This window comes from Phascolarctos cinereus, unplaced genomic scaffold (assembly GCF_003287225.1).
Source record: "Phascolarctos cinereus isolate Bilbo 61053 unplaced genomic scaffold, phaCin_HiC Scaffold_7;HRSCAF=346, whole genome shotgun sequence".
Lineage (NCBI taxonomy): Eukaryota > Metazoa > Chordata > Mammalia > Diprotodontia > Phascolarctidae > Phascolarctos > Phascolarctos cinereus.
The window spans coordinates 10,875,739-10,892,350 of NW_027556180.1; the positions used below are offsets into that span (position 1 = coordinate 10,875,739).

General features: G+C 43.9%; 1 protein-coding gene across 2 annotated transcripts in view; it reads left to right on the forward strand.

Annotated features, from left to right (window-relative positions):
* THAP4 (THAP domain containing 4) overlaps positions 1-16,612 on the forward strand; it is a 69,488-nt gene that overhangs the window by 24,679 nt on the left and 28,197 nt on the right. Inside the window, exon 1 of one of the 2 annotated variants that reach the window (XM_020989014.2) lies at positions 7,836-7,945. The exons of the other annotated variant lie outside the window; for it this stretch is intronic. Coding sequence (XP_020844673.1) covers positions 7,921-7,945 — 25 coding nt within the window. The 5' untranslated portion in view covers positions 7,836-7,920. Of the gene's footprint in view, positions 1-7,835; positions 7,946-16,612 lie in introns of those variants that run through there. 2 annotated transcript variants of the gene reach the window in all.

The window sequence follows — 16,612 nt, forward strand, 5'->3', positions numbered from 1 at the left end:
GCAGTTCTTAGGGGAACTTTTATATCTCTAAATGCTTACATAAAAAAATAGAAAAAGAGGAGATTAATGAATTGGACATAGAACTGAAAAAAACTAGAAAAAGAACAATTTAAAAATCCTCGACTAAACACTAAATTAGAAATATTGAAAATCAAAGGAAAAATTAAGAAAATTGAAATTAAGAAAACTATTGAACTAATAAATAAAACTAAGAGCTGGTTTTATGAAAAAACCAATAAAATAGATAAAACTTTGGTTAATTTAATTGAAAAAAAGAAAGAATATAAACTTCCCAGATTAACCGAAGAGGAAGTAAAATACTTAAATAACCCCATCTCAGAAAAAGAAATTGAACAAGCCATTGATGAGCTCCCTAGGAAAAAATCTCCAGGGCCAGATGGATTTACATGCAAATTCTATCAAACATTTAAAGAACAATTAATTCCAATACTATATAGACTATTTGGGAAAATAGGTGAAGAAGGAGTCTTACCAAATTCTTTTTATGATACAAATATGGTGTTGATACCTAAACCAGGAAGAGTCAAAATAGAGAAAGAAAATTATAGACCAATTTCTCTAATGAATATAGATGCAAAAATTTTAAACAAAATACTAGCAAATAGATTGCAGCAACTTATCACAAGAATAATACACTATGACCAGGTAGGATTTATACCAGGAATGCAGGGTTGGTTCAATATTAGGAAAACTATCAGCATCATTGAGCATATCAACACCAAAACCAACAGAAACCACATGATCATCTCAATAGATGCAGAAAAAGCTTTTGATAAAATACAACACCCATTCCTATAAAAACACTAGCATAGTAAAAATGGAGTCTTCCTTAAAAAATAAAATAGCATATCTAAAACCTTCAGCAAGCATTATATGTAATGGACAGCTAGAAGCATTTCCAATAAATCGGGTGAAACAAGGATGTCCATTATCACCACTGTTATTCAATATTGTACTGGAAATCTTAGCTTTAGCAATAAGAGAAGAAAAAGAAATTGAAGGCATTAGAATAGGCAAGAAGAAACAAAGCTATCACTCTTTGCAGATGACATGATGATATACTTAGAGAATCCTAGAGAATCAAGTAAAAAACTACAAATAATAAAACAACTTTAGCAACGTTGCAGGCTATAAAATAAACCCACATAAATCATCAGCATTTCTATATATTACCAACAAAGCCCAACAGCAAGAGATAGAAAGAGAAATTCCATTTAAACTTACTGTAGACATTATAAAATATTTAGGAGTCTACCCAGGAACTCTATGAACACAATTACAAAACACTTTTCACACAAATAAAATCAGATCTAAATAATTGGAAAAACATCAGTTGCTCATGGGTAGGCTGAGCTAATATAATAAAAATGACAATCCTACCTAAGCTAATTTACTTATTCAGTGCCATACCAATCAAACTACCAAAAATTATTTTATAGAGTTAGAAAAAATAATAACAAGATTCATTTGGAAAAACAAAAGGTCCAGAATATCAAAGGAACTAATGAAAAGAAATGCAGGGAAGGTGGCCTAGCAATTCCAGATCTTAAATTGTATTATAAAGCAGCAATCATCAAAACTGCTTGGTACTGGCTAAGAAATAGGGAGGTGGATCAGTGGAATAGGTTAAATATGCAAGACACAGTAGTCAATGACTATAGTAATCTATTATTTGATAAACCCAAAGACCCCAGCTTCTGGGATAAGAACCCACTCTTTGAAAAAAAACTGCTGGGAAAACTGGAAAAGAGTATGGCAGAAACTAGGCATAGACCCAAATCTCACACCATATACCAAAATAAAGTCAAAATGGGTTCATGACTTAGATATAAAGGCTGATACCATAAGTAAACTGGGAGAACAAGGAATAGTTTACCTATCAGATCTATGGAGAACAGAAGAATTCATGACCAAACAGGAGATAGAGAACATTATGAAAAGCAAAATGGATAATTTTGATTACATTAAATTGAAAAGTTTTTGCACAAACAAAGCCAATGCAACTAAGATTAGAAGGAAGGTAGAAAATTGGGAAAGAATTTTTACAACCAGTCTCTCTGATAAAGGCCTCATTTCTAAAATATATAGAGAATTAAGACAAATTTATAAGAACACAAGCCATTCCCCAATTGATAAATGGTCAAAGGATATGAACAGACAGTTCTCAGATGAAGAAATTAAAGCCATCTATAGTCATATGAAAAAATGCTCTAAATCGTTATTGATTAGAGAAATGCAAATCAAAACAACTCTGAGGTACCACATCACACCTATCAGATTGGCCAACATGACAAAACAGGAAAATGATAAATGTTGGAAGATGTGGGAAAATTGGAACACTAATACATTGTTGGTGGAGTTGTGAAATGATCCAACCATTTTGGAGAACAATTTGGAACTATGCCCAAAGGGCTACAAAAATGTGCATACCCTTTGATCCAGCAATAGCACTTCTAGGGTCATATCCCAAAGAGATCAAACAAATGGGAAAAGGACCCACATGTACAAAAATATTCATAGCAGCTCTTTTGTGGTGGCAAAGAATTGGAAATTGAGAGGATGCCCATCATTGGGAATGGCTGAGCAAGTTGTGGTATATGAATGTAATGGAATACTATTGTGCTATAAGAAATGATGAACAGGCTGACTTCAGAAAAACCTGGAAAGACTATATGGTCTGATGCTGAGTGAAGTGAGCAGAACCAAAGAGACTTTGTACACAATAACAGCCACGTTATGCAATGACTAATGTTGTTAAACTGAACCCTTCTCAGCATTACAAGGATCTAAGACATCTCCAGAGGCCTCGGATAGAAAATGCTGTCCACATCCAAAGAAAGAACTATGGAAGTCGAATCGCTATCACTTATTTTTACCTTCTGTTGAGTTTTGTTTCATCTTTCTGATGGTTCCTCCTATTGGTTTTAATTTTTACTTACAACTTCACTAATGTGAAAATATGTTTAATAGGAATGTAAATGTAAAACCTATATCAGATTGTGTGCCGTCTTGGGGAGGGTGGGGGAGAGGAAGGGGGAGAAAAATTTTCAACTCAGAAGCATATGGAAGTGATTGTTGATAAATCAATAAATTAATAAAATTGGGGGGGGAAGAGGGAGATGTGGACATGTTTGTAGGCATTAGGGAAACTACTAATAGGCAGAGATTGAATACTTTAACAAGAAGAGAGATAACAGAGGGGGCAGTCCTCTGGGGAATGGCACAGGATCACTTGTGCATGTGGCATGGTTTTTCTTAGCAATGAAAAGGGCCACTTCCTTATGGGAGACAGGGAAGAAGGAGGGGATTGTGGAAAGCACCTGAGTAATGTGAAATGAGGTGGAGGGGTGAGAGGGAGCTTTCTGTGAATTTTTCGGTGAAATAAGAGGCATGGTTTTCAGCTTAAAGAGTGGGGAGAAGAAAGGCACCTTATCTGAACATTGTCATCCCTCTTCTGTGCCTTCTGCCTCATGAGAATGGGGTGGGGAGGTATAAAAGGATTACCTTACTGCAGTGAGGACCCAGAAGAGATTAGATACATACATTTATAGTGAATCCAGTTAACATGGTTTCATGGTTTTCCCTAGCTTCATTCATCACTGTATGAAAAGAAGTGCATCAAAAGGTGGGGGAAACCCAAGTTTGACATTTGACAGGGCGAGATCCGCCATGGGATAAGGTGGCGAGGTGCTCAAGAAGAGGACCGTGTAGCATGGAACCGGTGTGCCAAGGACTCACAATGGGAAAGCAGAAGTATAACCAGTGTAGACATGATAGCCAGCGAGAGGCCTGGGGGGTGGAGGACTGGAAGTCACATTGAGGAGGAAGAACCAGGTTTGGGGCTGCAAGGCAGAGGGACAGGTGGTGTGATTTGTGATCAGCTAAGGGAATTCCAGAGCTCATGAACATGAAATGGAACACTTGTAGGTGGTGGCAAGATCCTAGGGTGTGGCCATCTCTGGGGGTAGTCGAGGTGGGTGGAGGAATTGGGCATGGGAAATGAGTAAGCTGAGGAACTGGTGGGTCAGGGTATTTATATATATATATATATATATATATATATATATATATATATATATATATATATATATATATATATATATATATATTGAAGACCCCTGTTATGAAGGCAGGAGTTGGGGAGGAGAGAAAGACTGAGACTGAACTCAGGAAAGAAGCAAAGGGAGTGTCCTGGATAAGGTTAGTTGACAATAGCTACCAGGATTTTGATTGGGTGGTAGATACAGACTGACTGAACCTCCAAGGAGGTAGGGTCACTGAGGGCTGGAGTGAGAGCCTAGAAATATTCCTGGTGTGGCTTTGTCCTGGAGTACTGTGTACCGTGATTATGTATGTCGGAGTTCATTCCCATGTGATAAGCTGGTAAGAGTTGGAACTACTACTTATCTAATCCTATATCTCACAAGTGGAGTGCACAGCATTGTGTCCTGCGCCCAGTTATAGGTGCTTGTGTGGATTGACTTGTTGAAGTCAGGAATGAAGAGATGAGAATATCCATTAGAGTTGTGGCCGTGTAAACAGAGAGGAAGGCATTGCCACAGGTTGGTGAAGGAAAACCCAGCCTAACGTGGGGCTGACTGGCTATCTATCCGGAGGGGGAAGATCCGGAGGGGGAGGATAAGGGAGTGAAAGCTGACTCAGAGGTTTTGAGCATAGGTGTCTGGGAGGACAGCGGCCTCATTGGCAGAAGAGTACACAGGTGCTCCCAAGAGACCTTTGGGCCGTCATTAGGAGGAAGAACTGGTTTTGTGGGGTGCTGATGGAAATCAGCATTTTAGTGTTTGACATGATGGGGTGACATTGAAGTAGAAATATCCAGCAAGTAACAGGCTATGAGTCTGAAACCCAGGAGAGAGCTGAAAATGTCGATGTGAGGATTATTCATAGGGAGGTCATAGTTTGAAGCCATGAAATTTGCTAAGATTCCCAAGGGAGAAGAGTTTAAGGGGCCCAGGGCACCAAGGACTAAATGTTAAGGCACAGCTCTTTTAAGTGTTAGAAGGATGAGAAAACAAGGCGGTGACACAGAAGAGGAAGAGTCAGAAGGAGAAGCAGCGTCATGTAGTATCTGGGAAGCCGAGGAAGCAAGTGGGTTGGGGGGGGGTTCTTTTTTGTTTTGTTTTGTTTTGTGGATTCCTTATGTTTTTACAGCACTGTCATTTCCAGATATGGTGCCCTCTCCCCTCCCCACCTCTCAGCACTGAACCTCCCCTTGTAATAAAGAAAAGCAATTAAGCAAATGCATCGATCAGCCCAGCCCAGCTCTGCCAGCAAGACGAGGGATAGTCCATTGTTCTGCTGAGCCACTGTCGGTCCTTATCAGTACTCAGAATTCAGTGTTGCTTTAGTATTTGGAGTTCTCACAAGTTAGGATTCTTTGCATTTGCCTGATCCAGTCAGTGTGCATATGGGACCAGTCCTGCTTCTCTCTGTCAGCTCACATCAGTCTTCTCATGTTTCTTTGAATTCTCAGATTTTGTTGCATAGGATGACAGGATCATCTGTTTAGCCCTGGAAGAGTCCAGCCCCTTCATTTTACAGGAAATGGGAGTCCAGAGGCCTTAAATGACTGGCCCGGATTCCCACAGCCAGGTTGTGTTCTGGAGAAGACTTCAGACCCACATCTTCTAGACTCCAAGTCCAGAGTTCTATCTGTGGCACCACACTGCCTCTTACAAACCTACACCTAAGTTGGTTCAGCCATTCCCCATTCAGCAGGCACCCACTTGGATTTCGGTTCTTTGTTAGGCTAAAAAGTGTTCTGGCATGTACTGGAGCTTTGATCTGATCTTGCGCCTCCTTGGGGTGCAGACCCACTGTGGGGGGGTGGTAAAGGTTTTGAGCAGATTAGTTTCTTTTCCTACATAATTCCAAACTGTCTTCCATGATAGAACAACAAGGAGGAGATTTGAAGAAGAATGAGGTAGTTCAGACTTTCACCTGTTGAAAGTCAGTTAAAATAAAGAGATGAAAAAAGCCTGTGGACTGGGGTTTGGAAGTCCTGATCTTTTTGAGAGGGCAGGTTCAGTAAGTTGGTGGGACTGAGAGCTTGATGGAGGCCGTGAGCCCTAGAGGAATGAGGGCCAGCCCTGCCGTCAGAGACCCTGAGTGGCTGGGAGGCCTTGCTCTTGACCTCATGAATTGTGAAAGCCTGGATTTTTTCCCTATAGAGGAACCGTCTTCCCAGGCTGCTGCAGGCTGCTCACCTCTTTCATCTCTTGATTGTGAATGAAGTTTTTCAACATTTTTTTTGCCGTTTTGCCCCTTCCTACCTTTGCATTAAAGTTGATAAGTGTGGTCTGAGCAAGTTTGCCATAGAATTTCTGTGCAAGAGATGTTGGCATATAATTTCGAAAACATTTATGAAATGCACCTACCGTGTGCTAGGCACTGAGCATATGAAGACAGAAATGGAGTAGTCCCTGCCCCCAAAGACCTTCCATTCTGTAAGGAGAAGCAGCGAGCATTTATGAAGTACCTGCTTCCTGCTGGGCACTGGAGAGTTAAAGTCAAAAGCAAGCCCTGTCCTCAAGGAGCTTATAATCTAATGATAACTTGGAGCCAGCTAAGGCAGTATAAGCTATCTAAAGGACGTGCTAAATCATCGTAGGGAGATTCACCCCTGGAAGGGTTCCACAAGCCCTAGTATCAGTGGAGGAGGCACTGAAAGGGATCTAGGATTCCGAGAGGCTGGAGGGGAGGGCTCCGGTGCCCTCAGCTGTAAATTAAGGGAATGAGATCATCTCCCATGGAGGCCCTTCCATTTAAAAATCTGTGATCTGGGGAACCGGCAGTGTGTGTCCCTGCACACCTCACTCAGCTGTCAGTGATCGTCGGTTTCAGCTCATAATGTTGCCAGGGGACTGCACGGCCAAAGAAAGAGGTGACGAGCAGGGTGTGGAGGGAGACCAAGTGCGCTGTTCTCTGCCATAAAATCAGTGACTGGAAGATAACACTTCTAGTGCTGCTTGATGACGTTGGCAGGGAGGGGCAGTTTTTGTGCACGGGTGCTTTTTAAGTACCAAATTGCTGGTCATTTAGTGGCTAAGACTCAGTATATCTTTAACAACCAGGAAATACTCTTTTTTTTTTTAAACTGCTATCTTTTGTCTGTCGATGGCCTACATTTTCCCACGCTTTCTTCCCCTTCTCCCTTCCCAGAAAACCATCCCAAAGAAAAAGAAGCAGCACATTTTGAGATTTAGAGAGTGCTTTACATGTTAACTCATTTGATCATATAACGTTTAACAAGCCTGTAACTATATAAGTAATTTTTTTTCATTTATTTTTTTTTTTTAGGCAATTAGGGTTAAGTGACTTGCCCAGGGTCACACAGCTAGTCAGTGTCAAGTGTTTGGTCTGAGGCCAGAGTTGAACTCAGGTCCTCCTGACTTCAGGGCCGGTGCTCTATCCACTGCACCACCTCGCTGTAAGTAATTTTTAAAAGGACAAAAAGAGGAAGAGAAAACTCTGAAAATCTCTGCAGTGCTCCCCTGTGGATCCTCCCCCAGCCTCTGCAGAGGAACAGTGGGAGTGCTCTTCTCCTCTCTCCTTTGGGGCCGTCTCTGACAGCCCTAAAGGGACTTTAGGAAGGAGAGAGCGGAGGCTGGTGGCGGGGCTCAAGGCAGCTAGCTTGTGCCTCACTTGAGTGGTTGCATGCCACTGTGCCCATGGAGGGCCCTTCTTCACAACCCCCCCGGGCACCCTTGGCTGTTATCCCTTCTTGGGAATAAGGTTGTAAAGAAAGCACTACAGTTCCCAGGATGCATTTTCCAGACTTAGAAATCACTTCCTGTACAACTGCTTAACAATCAGGTACAAAGCTTGTCTCAGGGAAAAGCTTAGAAACAACCTTGAAGAACCTTGGCAGGGAGGGAGATGATGAGCAGTGCAGAGAGCCCAGGTACAGGGGGGTATGGGGGTAGGGGGGAGCACAGGGACAGAGGAACACAGGGGCCGAGGGGAGCACAGGTGTAGGGGGCACGGGGGCAGGGGGGAGCATGGGGGCAGGGGGGAGCACAGGTATGGGGGAACATGGGGGCAAGAAGGAGCACAGGTACAGGGAGGCACGGAGGCAGGGGAAGCATGGGGGCAAGGGAACACGGGGGGCAGGGGGAAGCACGGGGGCAGGGGGGAACACAGGTACAGGGGGGCATGGGAGCAGGGGGGCACAGGTACAGGAGGGCATGGGGGCAGGAGGGAGCACGGAGGGAGCATGGGAGCCCCAGGGAAGCACAGGTACGGGGGAGCACAAGTACAGGGGAGCACAGGTATGGAGGGACACGGGGGCAGGGGGGAGCATGGGGACAGGTGAAGTGCTCATTTCCTAGGAGGGACAGAGAAGGGGAGAGAGAAAGGGAGAGCCAGAGGGAGAGGGGAAGCCTACTTTAGTCAAGTGTTTTACATGCTGAACTTGAAACAGCACAAGCAACAAGCACAGCCAGCTCTTCACACTGCTACATGACATGTGGATTTCTGTCTAAGATACCCACAGGAGCATGTCGGTGACGCCCACTGTGTGATGGCCTTCTCCTGTCACTGTGCGTGTGTGTTTGTGGAGGGTGTATGTAGTGTCTGTGGCATGTCCACGAGAGCTATGTGTGCGTGTGTGGCGTGTGCACATATACGGTGTGAGTGTACAGTGTGTGCAAGCGTGAGAGGCACGTTGTGTGGGGGGTGCGTCTGTGCTGTCCTTCAGGATCTGATTTTTGTTGCTGTTTTGGGCTTTTCATTATTTCATTTAACTCAAAATTTCTTTCCTTCCTCATACTTATTTTTAATGGCATTGTAATAGTCATAGTTTGACTCATTCACCAGGTGTGGGACATTTAAATTGCTTCAGATTCCTTGCCAATGTAGATGCCACTTTCATATTTTCTCTCCACATACTCGTGGGCTTATACCCCCTAATATTTGACAGAAATCTCCCTTTTTCTTGATAATACTCTTTTTATCATGATATTGTGGCATTCTTAGCTCAAAGATATAATAACTTCTGTTAATGTTGATATGTGCCACCAAATTAACTTCCAAAATTATTCTCCTGATTTGTAATTCCACCAGCAATGTATGCATTAACCTCTTTTTCTCTAACCCTACCAAGACTGAATTTTGTCCTTTTTGCCAATTTGATGGGTGTGAAATAGGACCATTAAGTTGCTTTGATATGTATTTCTGTGTTCATTAGTGAAGCTAACATTTTTCCAACTGTAAGATTCTTTATCATATGTATATCTTCTTTTGCAGATTGTTTGTTACCAGCCTTTGACCATTTGCCATTCATTTGGGCAACGAGGCATTTTTTTTTTATTAAAGAATGCTGTTGTGGAATATTTGTGTTGATTTCTTTAAAATTCTAGATGTTAAGTTCTTATCCGGTCTATTTGTCACAAACACTTATCCCAGTTTATGATTTTTATCTTGATTATATTGTTTTTGCTATAAAGAACTTTATTCCTATATAATCAAAAGTATCTAATTTTTGGCTAGTAATTTCTTCTACTAGTTAAAATTTTATCTGTCCTACAAATTGATATAAATATATTATTCCCTTTTTTCCAATTATTTTAATAGTTTTTTCCCATTCATTTAATTTTATGATCAAGGTAGAATTTATCTTGAGTATGGTGTGATAGAAAAATGTAAAATGTTTTTTGCCATGTTTGCAATGAGTTTTCCCAACAAAATGTATTAGGTAGTAAATCATCTGCCTCTGTTTTTATTGCTTATAGGTTAACCAAACCCTGGTGGTGGTGGTGGTGGTTGTTGTTGTTGTTGTTTTTAACATGTTTAGTTTGTTTTAACATATTTAGTTTTGTATTCGGGACCTGGCACATTGGAGATGCTTAATGAGGGCTTGTTGGTGAACATTCCTTTCCAAAATTTCATTTTTCCATTTTTTTCTCCAGTATCTGTGCCTGAGTGATCAAATTTTCCTTCTGCTTTTTTGTTTTCAAATTAACTATTTATTAAAAATATTTATCTTTCTACATAAATTTCGTTATGATTTTTTTAGTTTTATTATGTTAAAAAATTAATTAATTTAGAAATTTTGTCATTTTTATCATCTTTCTTCAGCCTAACCATGGATTTTGAAGAGTCAGTCCTCAGTATATGTTTTTGGTTTGTGGTTTTTTTTTTTTTTTGGTTGGGCAGTGGGGGTTAAGTGACTTGCCCAGGGTCACACAGCTAGTAAGTGTTATATGTCTGAGGTCGGATTTGAACTCAGGTCCTCCTGAAACCAAGGCCGGTGCTCTATCCACTGCGCCACCTAGCTGCCCCCTCTTCTCAGTATATGTTGATATAGAAGAGCAGCATTTTGTCCTTATTTGTGTCTTCTTGTAGTACTTTTATCTGCTTGGCCAAGGGAACTGCATGAGCAGAGGTGCAAAGATGGGGAAAGGGAGCCTTTTGGAGGCAGAGTATCTCCAGGTGTGGCAAGAGGATGGAGTGAGTGTGGGGAAGGGAGGCAGGGTGACTGCAGATTGGCGAGAGCCATGAAGGAGCTAGTGAAGATGTTTGAGCAAAGGCTCAAACATGGCCAGAGCTGGGCATCCAGAGGGTCATTTGGTCAGTGCTAGGAACAGTGGCATTGGGGAGAGCCAGAGGTCAGAAGAAGGAGGCCCTTGGGAGGAGGAGTTGTTAGAAGACTTGAGGAGCAGCTGGAGGCCAGCTCAGGGCCCAGGTAAATGGAGGAGCGGGACCTGCCAGTGGAGAATCAGATCAGGCTGGGCCCCAGGGTGGGGGTTGGGTTTGGGGCTCTGTAATGCTACTGGCTCCCAGAGGAGGGTCACAGAAGCCCTAGCCTGCCGGCAAGGGCCAGGGGCCACTGGTGGTTGGTGAGAGATACAGAGTTGGACAAGGCTAACTTTTCATCTTTTTTTCTTTTTCTTTTGCTATGGAGAATGATCTTTGGCCTGAAAAAGACAGGACAAAGATGGCTGGTGGGGGCTGGTATTCAAGACAAGTAAGGAGGCTTTGGGAGGGTGTCCAGCTGCCCCTGGTGAGTGCCTGGCCCCTAACCCAGCTGTGCTCCTGCCCTCCTGGGGCACTGAAGGAGCCATCAGATGGCCTGGCTGATCTCTGAAAGCCTGCGGTGGACCAGAGATAGGCCGACAAGGAGGCCAGGCCAACACCCTGGCGCTCAAGGCTGTGCACAGAGTTGAGCCTCCCAGCAGTGCTTCAAGAATGATTTAGGACCGATGAAGCCAGCCCCCAAGAGCAGTCATTCACTCCTGGTTCAGGGTCAGCATGGCGGTGGGAAATGACCCTTCCCCAGTGAGTGGTGCCCAGGCAGCCCTGCTGGGCCATGGACAAAGGCATAGACAGCTTCGTGATCACATTTGTAGAGGACACAAAGCAGAACGGTTCACCGACAAAGTGGGTGATGGAGTCAGGATTGGAAACCTTAATAGATGAGAACAGGAGGCTGAATCAAGCAAGAGTTTATAGGAAGTCTAAGGACTGCGTTCAAAAAGACAACTCTCCAAGTACAAAGTGGGGAAGGCCTGGCTCGGCTGCAGGCCTTCTGAGAAAGATTTGGAGGCTGTGGAGCACCAAGAGTTCTGTGGGAACCCACAGTGTGATATGGAGGCTGTTTTTAGACTGCTTCAGCGAGGCAGAGAACCTGCTGGTGGTGAGTGCGGAACCAGGCCTAGCCAGCCTAGCCTTCTCAGCGGCTCTCCCGAGCACGGGCCTCGTGTTCCGTGTTATCCGAGCTCTCCACCGTTCTGTGATCATCTCTCCTCTTTATTGCCATCGGCCAATGATCTTTGCTCCCCTCCTTATTCTGCTTTTGCTTCTGTCCTGCATGGCTGTTCATTCTCCTGCTCTGTGCCTTACATTCCAGTGAGCCGGTCATTCTTTATCTTGTTTTTTTTTGCAAAAATTTTGCTGAATTGAAACCTTTCTTTAATCACTTTAAGGCATTTCTTTTATCTTTTAGTATTTTCTTTTCCATCTGATGCAGCATCAGCATGCAATTTTGTAGGATTTTTTTTGTTGTTTCTTTTATGCTGATGGATTTAAATGGTATTTTTCTTTGCCTCATTCATTATCTCTCAGATGAACATTCCCTCCCCCTTGTTGCTAGAGAAATTATTTTTCTTTCTTTTTCTTTAATATCTTAAAAGGCAGATAACCTTGGAGTTAAGATAGATTCCTTTCCCTTCCTCTACAGAGAAGGAGGCCTGTCCTATACTGTCCTCTGTGTGTGTGTGTGTGTGTGTGTGTGTGTGTGTGTGTGTGTGTGTACGCATGCGTGTGTGTGAGTGCTCGAGAGAGAGGAAAGACAAGAGAGTAGAGAGAGTGAGAGAGAGAGAGAAAGTGAGAGACAGACACAGAGAGAGAGAGAGAGAAAGGAAAAAGAATAGAGAGGAAAGAGTTGAAAGAAAGAGAGAAGAGAGAGGAGGAGGAGAGAAAGGAGGAGGAGGAGAGAGAGAGAGAGAAAGAGAGGTGGGAGAGAGAGAAGATCGAGAACAAGAGAGTGAGAGAGGAAGAAAAAACAGAAATCTGGCTGTCTCTAGAATTCCTGCCAGATAGCTAAGGCTTAGTTCGGATGGAGAGCGACTTGCTGCCTCCCAGGGCTGTTGAGGTTCCCCTTCTTGTTCACATGGCTTCTTCCTGCTAGTTTTCTGTCCCTGGCAGAGCTCCAAACCAAGAGCTGTGTGGAGTCAGGGGGCCTGGCCCACGTCCTGCCCCTCGCACCAGGTTTGTGGCCACAGGCCAGTCGTTGCACTTCCAAGCCTCGGTTTCTTCATCTGTAAAGTAAAGCTGATAATATCTATTGTATATTCTTATGAAACTTGAATGCGTTTGCCATGTGTAAAGAGCTTTGCCAACTGTAAAGTACTGTGTCAATATCAGTTGTGGTCACTGTGAGAGAGTCAGCCTCAGTTTTTACTTCTGCTTTTTGTCTTTGCCTCTTTCCACCCCAGAGTAGCAGCATGGGAGATGACCAGGTGATGGGAATGGGGATGGCTGGAGGAGATTCAGAGGCTCTGGTTCCACCTCCCCCACCCCACCCCCAGGTCCAGTGTCCATCCATCCCCTCTGATTCAGGGGAGCCCAGTGGCAGTGGTGGCTCTCCCCTTTCTCCACTGCTGTTCCCTGGGCAGTGGTGACTGCTCCTCGTTCTCTCTTCATTCCTTTCTTCCCCGGTCCTAGGCACGAGCAGAGGCACTGATGCCCTCTTCCACAGTTCTCCAGCTGTGGCTGCCACTCCTCTTCCTGGCATCCTCTCCCAAAAAGCATGTGGTCCAGTGAGGTAGCCTTCCCCTCCTCCCAGGAGCCCTCCGCACCCTGGGCAGGTGGCAGTGACCTGGGCACCGGCTGCTGCCTCCCTGCCCCTGGAACAGCAGCAGCCCAAGGAGTGTCTTGTAAGTTTTGTTTGGTTGTGGGTTTTTTTCCCCCTTTCCCCTTTTCCTCCCTTGGCCTTCTTGGGGTGGCTCCACCATCTTCCAGGGCAGCAGAGATAAAGTCAGGAGCTCAGATTTCTATTTAATGACTCGTTTCTACCTCCAGCATTTGGGGTGAGATTCCATGAAGGGATGTCATGAAAAAAAGTGCTTCTTCATGCCTGAAGAACTGTCTAGTCAAGCCTGCCTAATCCGTTCAGAGAAGCCGACAGTGATCAGGCTTCCATGTTTCATCTGACTTTAATGGATTTTTTATTTTTTAAAAAGAACAATGTTAAAGAGTCTTGCTTATTCTTTCTCCCAATACTTTAATGAAAATAGTAATGGAAAATGTCAGGCTCTGGCATGTCAGCAGTGGGCCCAAGAAACTCTTCCCTCTTCTTAGAAGAGGAAACCAGAAGTGGGGTGGGGCTAGAAGGGGCAAAAGTAGACCCTGGGAAATCTGGGAAGAGCAGTGTGGGTCCTCCTGGATTGGGTCACCAGTGTGGAGCCTCTTATCAAAGTGCATTTATTCAGCCCTTACTGCATACACACTAGGCATTGTGTAGGGCCCTGGCAGTACAAAAGCAGTCCTTGCCCTCTAGGTCTTCACTGTCTAATTGGGAGGACAGCATGCAAATGAGCCACGTCCAAACAACTGTGGGGAGGATACCCTGGGAATGATCAGCAGAGGGTCAGGAAGGGCGTCCTGTAGTGTGGGTCTTAGCAGGATGTGGAGGAGGCCTGGGAAGCCAGGAAGCTGAGATGGAGAGAGAGAGCATCCCAGGCTCCAGGGACAGCCAGAGAGAATGCCTGGAGTCGGGAGATGGTGGGTCTTAGAAGGAGCAGCTGGGAGGTCAGTGGTACTGGCTCAGAGAGTACGTGGTGGAAGGGAAGAGGCGTGAGAAGATGGGGAGGTCAAGGGGCAGGGTTAGAGGCAAACCCCAAATCACTGTGTTGAGTGAAAGAGGTAGCCAGGCTAAAGCACTGGGGCATTTGCCAGAGCAACCACGAGATGAATTTGAAGGAGTGTGTGTGCAGGTTATTGATGTCTAAAAGGCCCAGCTGAAAAGTGGGTTCTGAAGCCGGGGCTTAAAAATGTTCTAAAACTGGCCCTTTTCTTCTTTCATAAGAAGACTTAGGTTGAATGTTCTTTCGTGATAAGAAGGGTTTCGGGCAGAATAATTAAATACAGGGTCCTTCTTTCTCAGTTCTTCTCTAAAAGAACTTTTCTCTTTCAAAAAATGTAGTTTTCAGTATTTCCAAAAAATTTTAGGGTTTTTCTTGTATTTTTTCTTTCAGTCCTTAAAAATTAAAGATATATGTTAAATGTTTTAGATAGATAGATAGATAGATAGATAGATAGATAGATAGATAGATAGATAGATGGCAGCTGGTGGTGGATAGAGTGGACAGAGTGCTGGGCCTGGAGTCAGGGAATTCTGAGCCCAGATCTGTCCTGAGACGCTGACTGCGTGCCTCTAGGCAGGTCAGTTCCCATCTGTTTGCCTCGGTTTCTTTATCTGTAAAATGTGGATAATAATAGCACCTCCCTCCCAAGGTTCTCACGAGGACCAGATGAAGTTATGATTATTGTACAGTGTACAGGCCCATTGCCTGGTACATGGCAGGCACTGTATAGATGCTTATGCCTTCCATATATGTATACACATACACGTGCATTTGTATACATATAAGCATATAAACATACACATATTCACACATACTTAATAATTTATAGATAAATATAATAGATATGTGTGTATATACATATGTATTAATACACACGCATGCATATGTAACATATTTTTCACAGCCTCAGAAAGTTCTTCTTCCTCCCAGTTACTTTCTTTGTTGCAGCAATATGATAGATGTCCATGGAGCAGACCGATCCCTGAGATCAAAGGCCGCTGGGACAGTCAAGGTCTAAAATAGAAATATTGAATCTTTAAAAAGTTGGGTTTGAATTGGTTTTTTGGAAGCTCGGCTTGATTGAGTTTGTAGATAATCTTAACTCCATCTTAGTCATTTCTCATTTAATTTCAAGTCACTGACAGAGCTGTGGAACTATTCCTAAGGATGGGTTTCAGAACCAAGATTGAGGTTTTCAGCTTCCTTCTTCTCGTGTACATTCTAGTCACTTAATGTTCATGGGCTTCTCTTTACTAATCTTTCCTGATATTCCATGTAAAATTTCTATTACTTCATTTAATCCCTTCAAACAAGTGGCGTTGATTATATAAACTGTTGGATCTTCGCGACCCTGGCTCTGCTGGTAAGTGACAGGCCCAAGTTTACAGGCAGACACACTGAACGGATTTTCTGTGTTTTTCTCATGATCATTTGACAGTGTTCAGTCATGGAGAACTAATCTTCTAGCAGGGAGGACTTTGGGAGCAGAGATTCCATTTTCAGTGAACACAGGCCTTGTCATATTGATCTCAGAAGAAACGTCGATGTGAGCCCAGAAAACCTCGAGTCATTCAAAACTGTTCTATCTGAATTACTAATCATAGTTAGTGATAATGAACATAATTTGACAGTTGCTTATCTGGCACTTTGGAGGTTTACAAAACCTCCGAGTTGCTTTCTTGTCACCTCTCATGAGCCTCCCCACAGCCTTGGGAGATGTAAATACTTTAGGGGTTCTCATTAATAGGCTCAGAGACAGTAAGGGACCTACCTGGGGTCACACAACTAGCAAATGAAGGCTGTGATTTGAATCCAGGACTCACCTGATTCCAGTCCTTCTGTGAAGGACCTCACTTGACAGAACCCTAGACTTGGGAAGGATGGCAGAGGCGCCAGAGGGGGCCAGCCATCTTGGCTTGGAGGCTTCCTGGGAGGGCGATCTGCTTCACTCTTCCTGGGTTTGGACAGAGACTTTTGTCCTTGGGTTAAGTCTCAGTTGGGCTTTTTGCAGCCTCTGCCCTAGCCCCTTGTTCTGCTCGCTGGGGTCCAGCAGACCCAGAGTCTGCATCGTCTTTGCATGAAACCCCCTCCAGAGTAGAACGTGGCTGCCGTGTTCTTCTCTAACTGGCCCTTCTCCCAGCTCATTTTCATTTGCTTTAACTGGTCTCCATAGGGCCCCTGGCTGCCCTTCTCTTGGACCCTCTGGGGAGTGAGAAGGATTAAAGGGTTGTCGGTTGGGAACTGGAAGGGCCTCAGATTCTCAA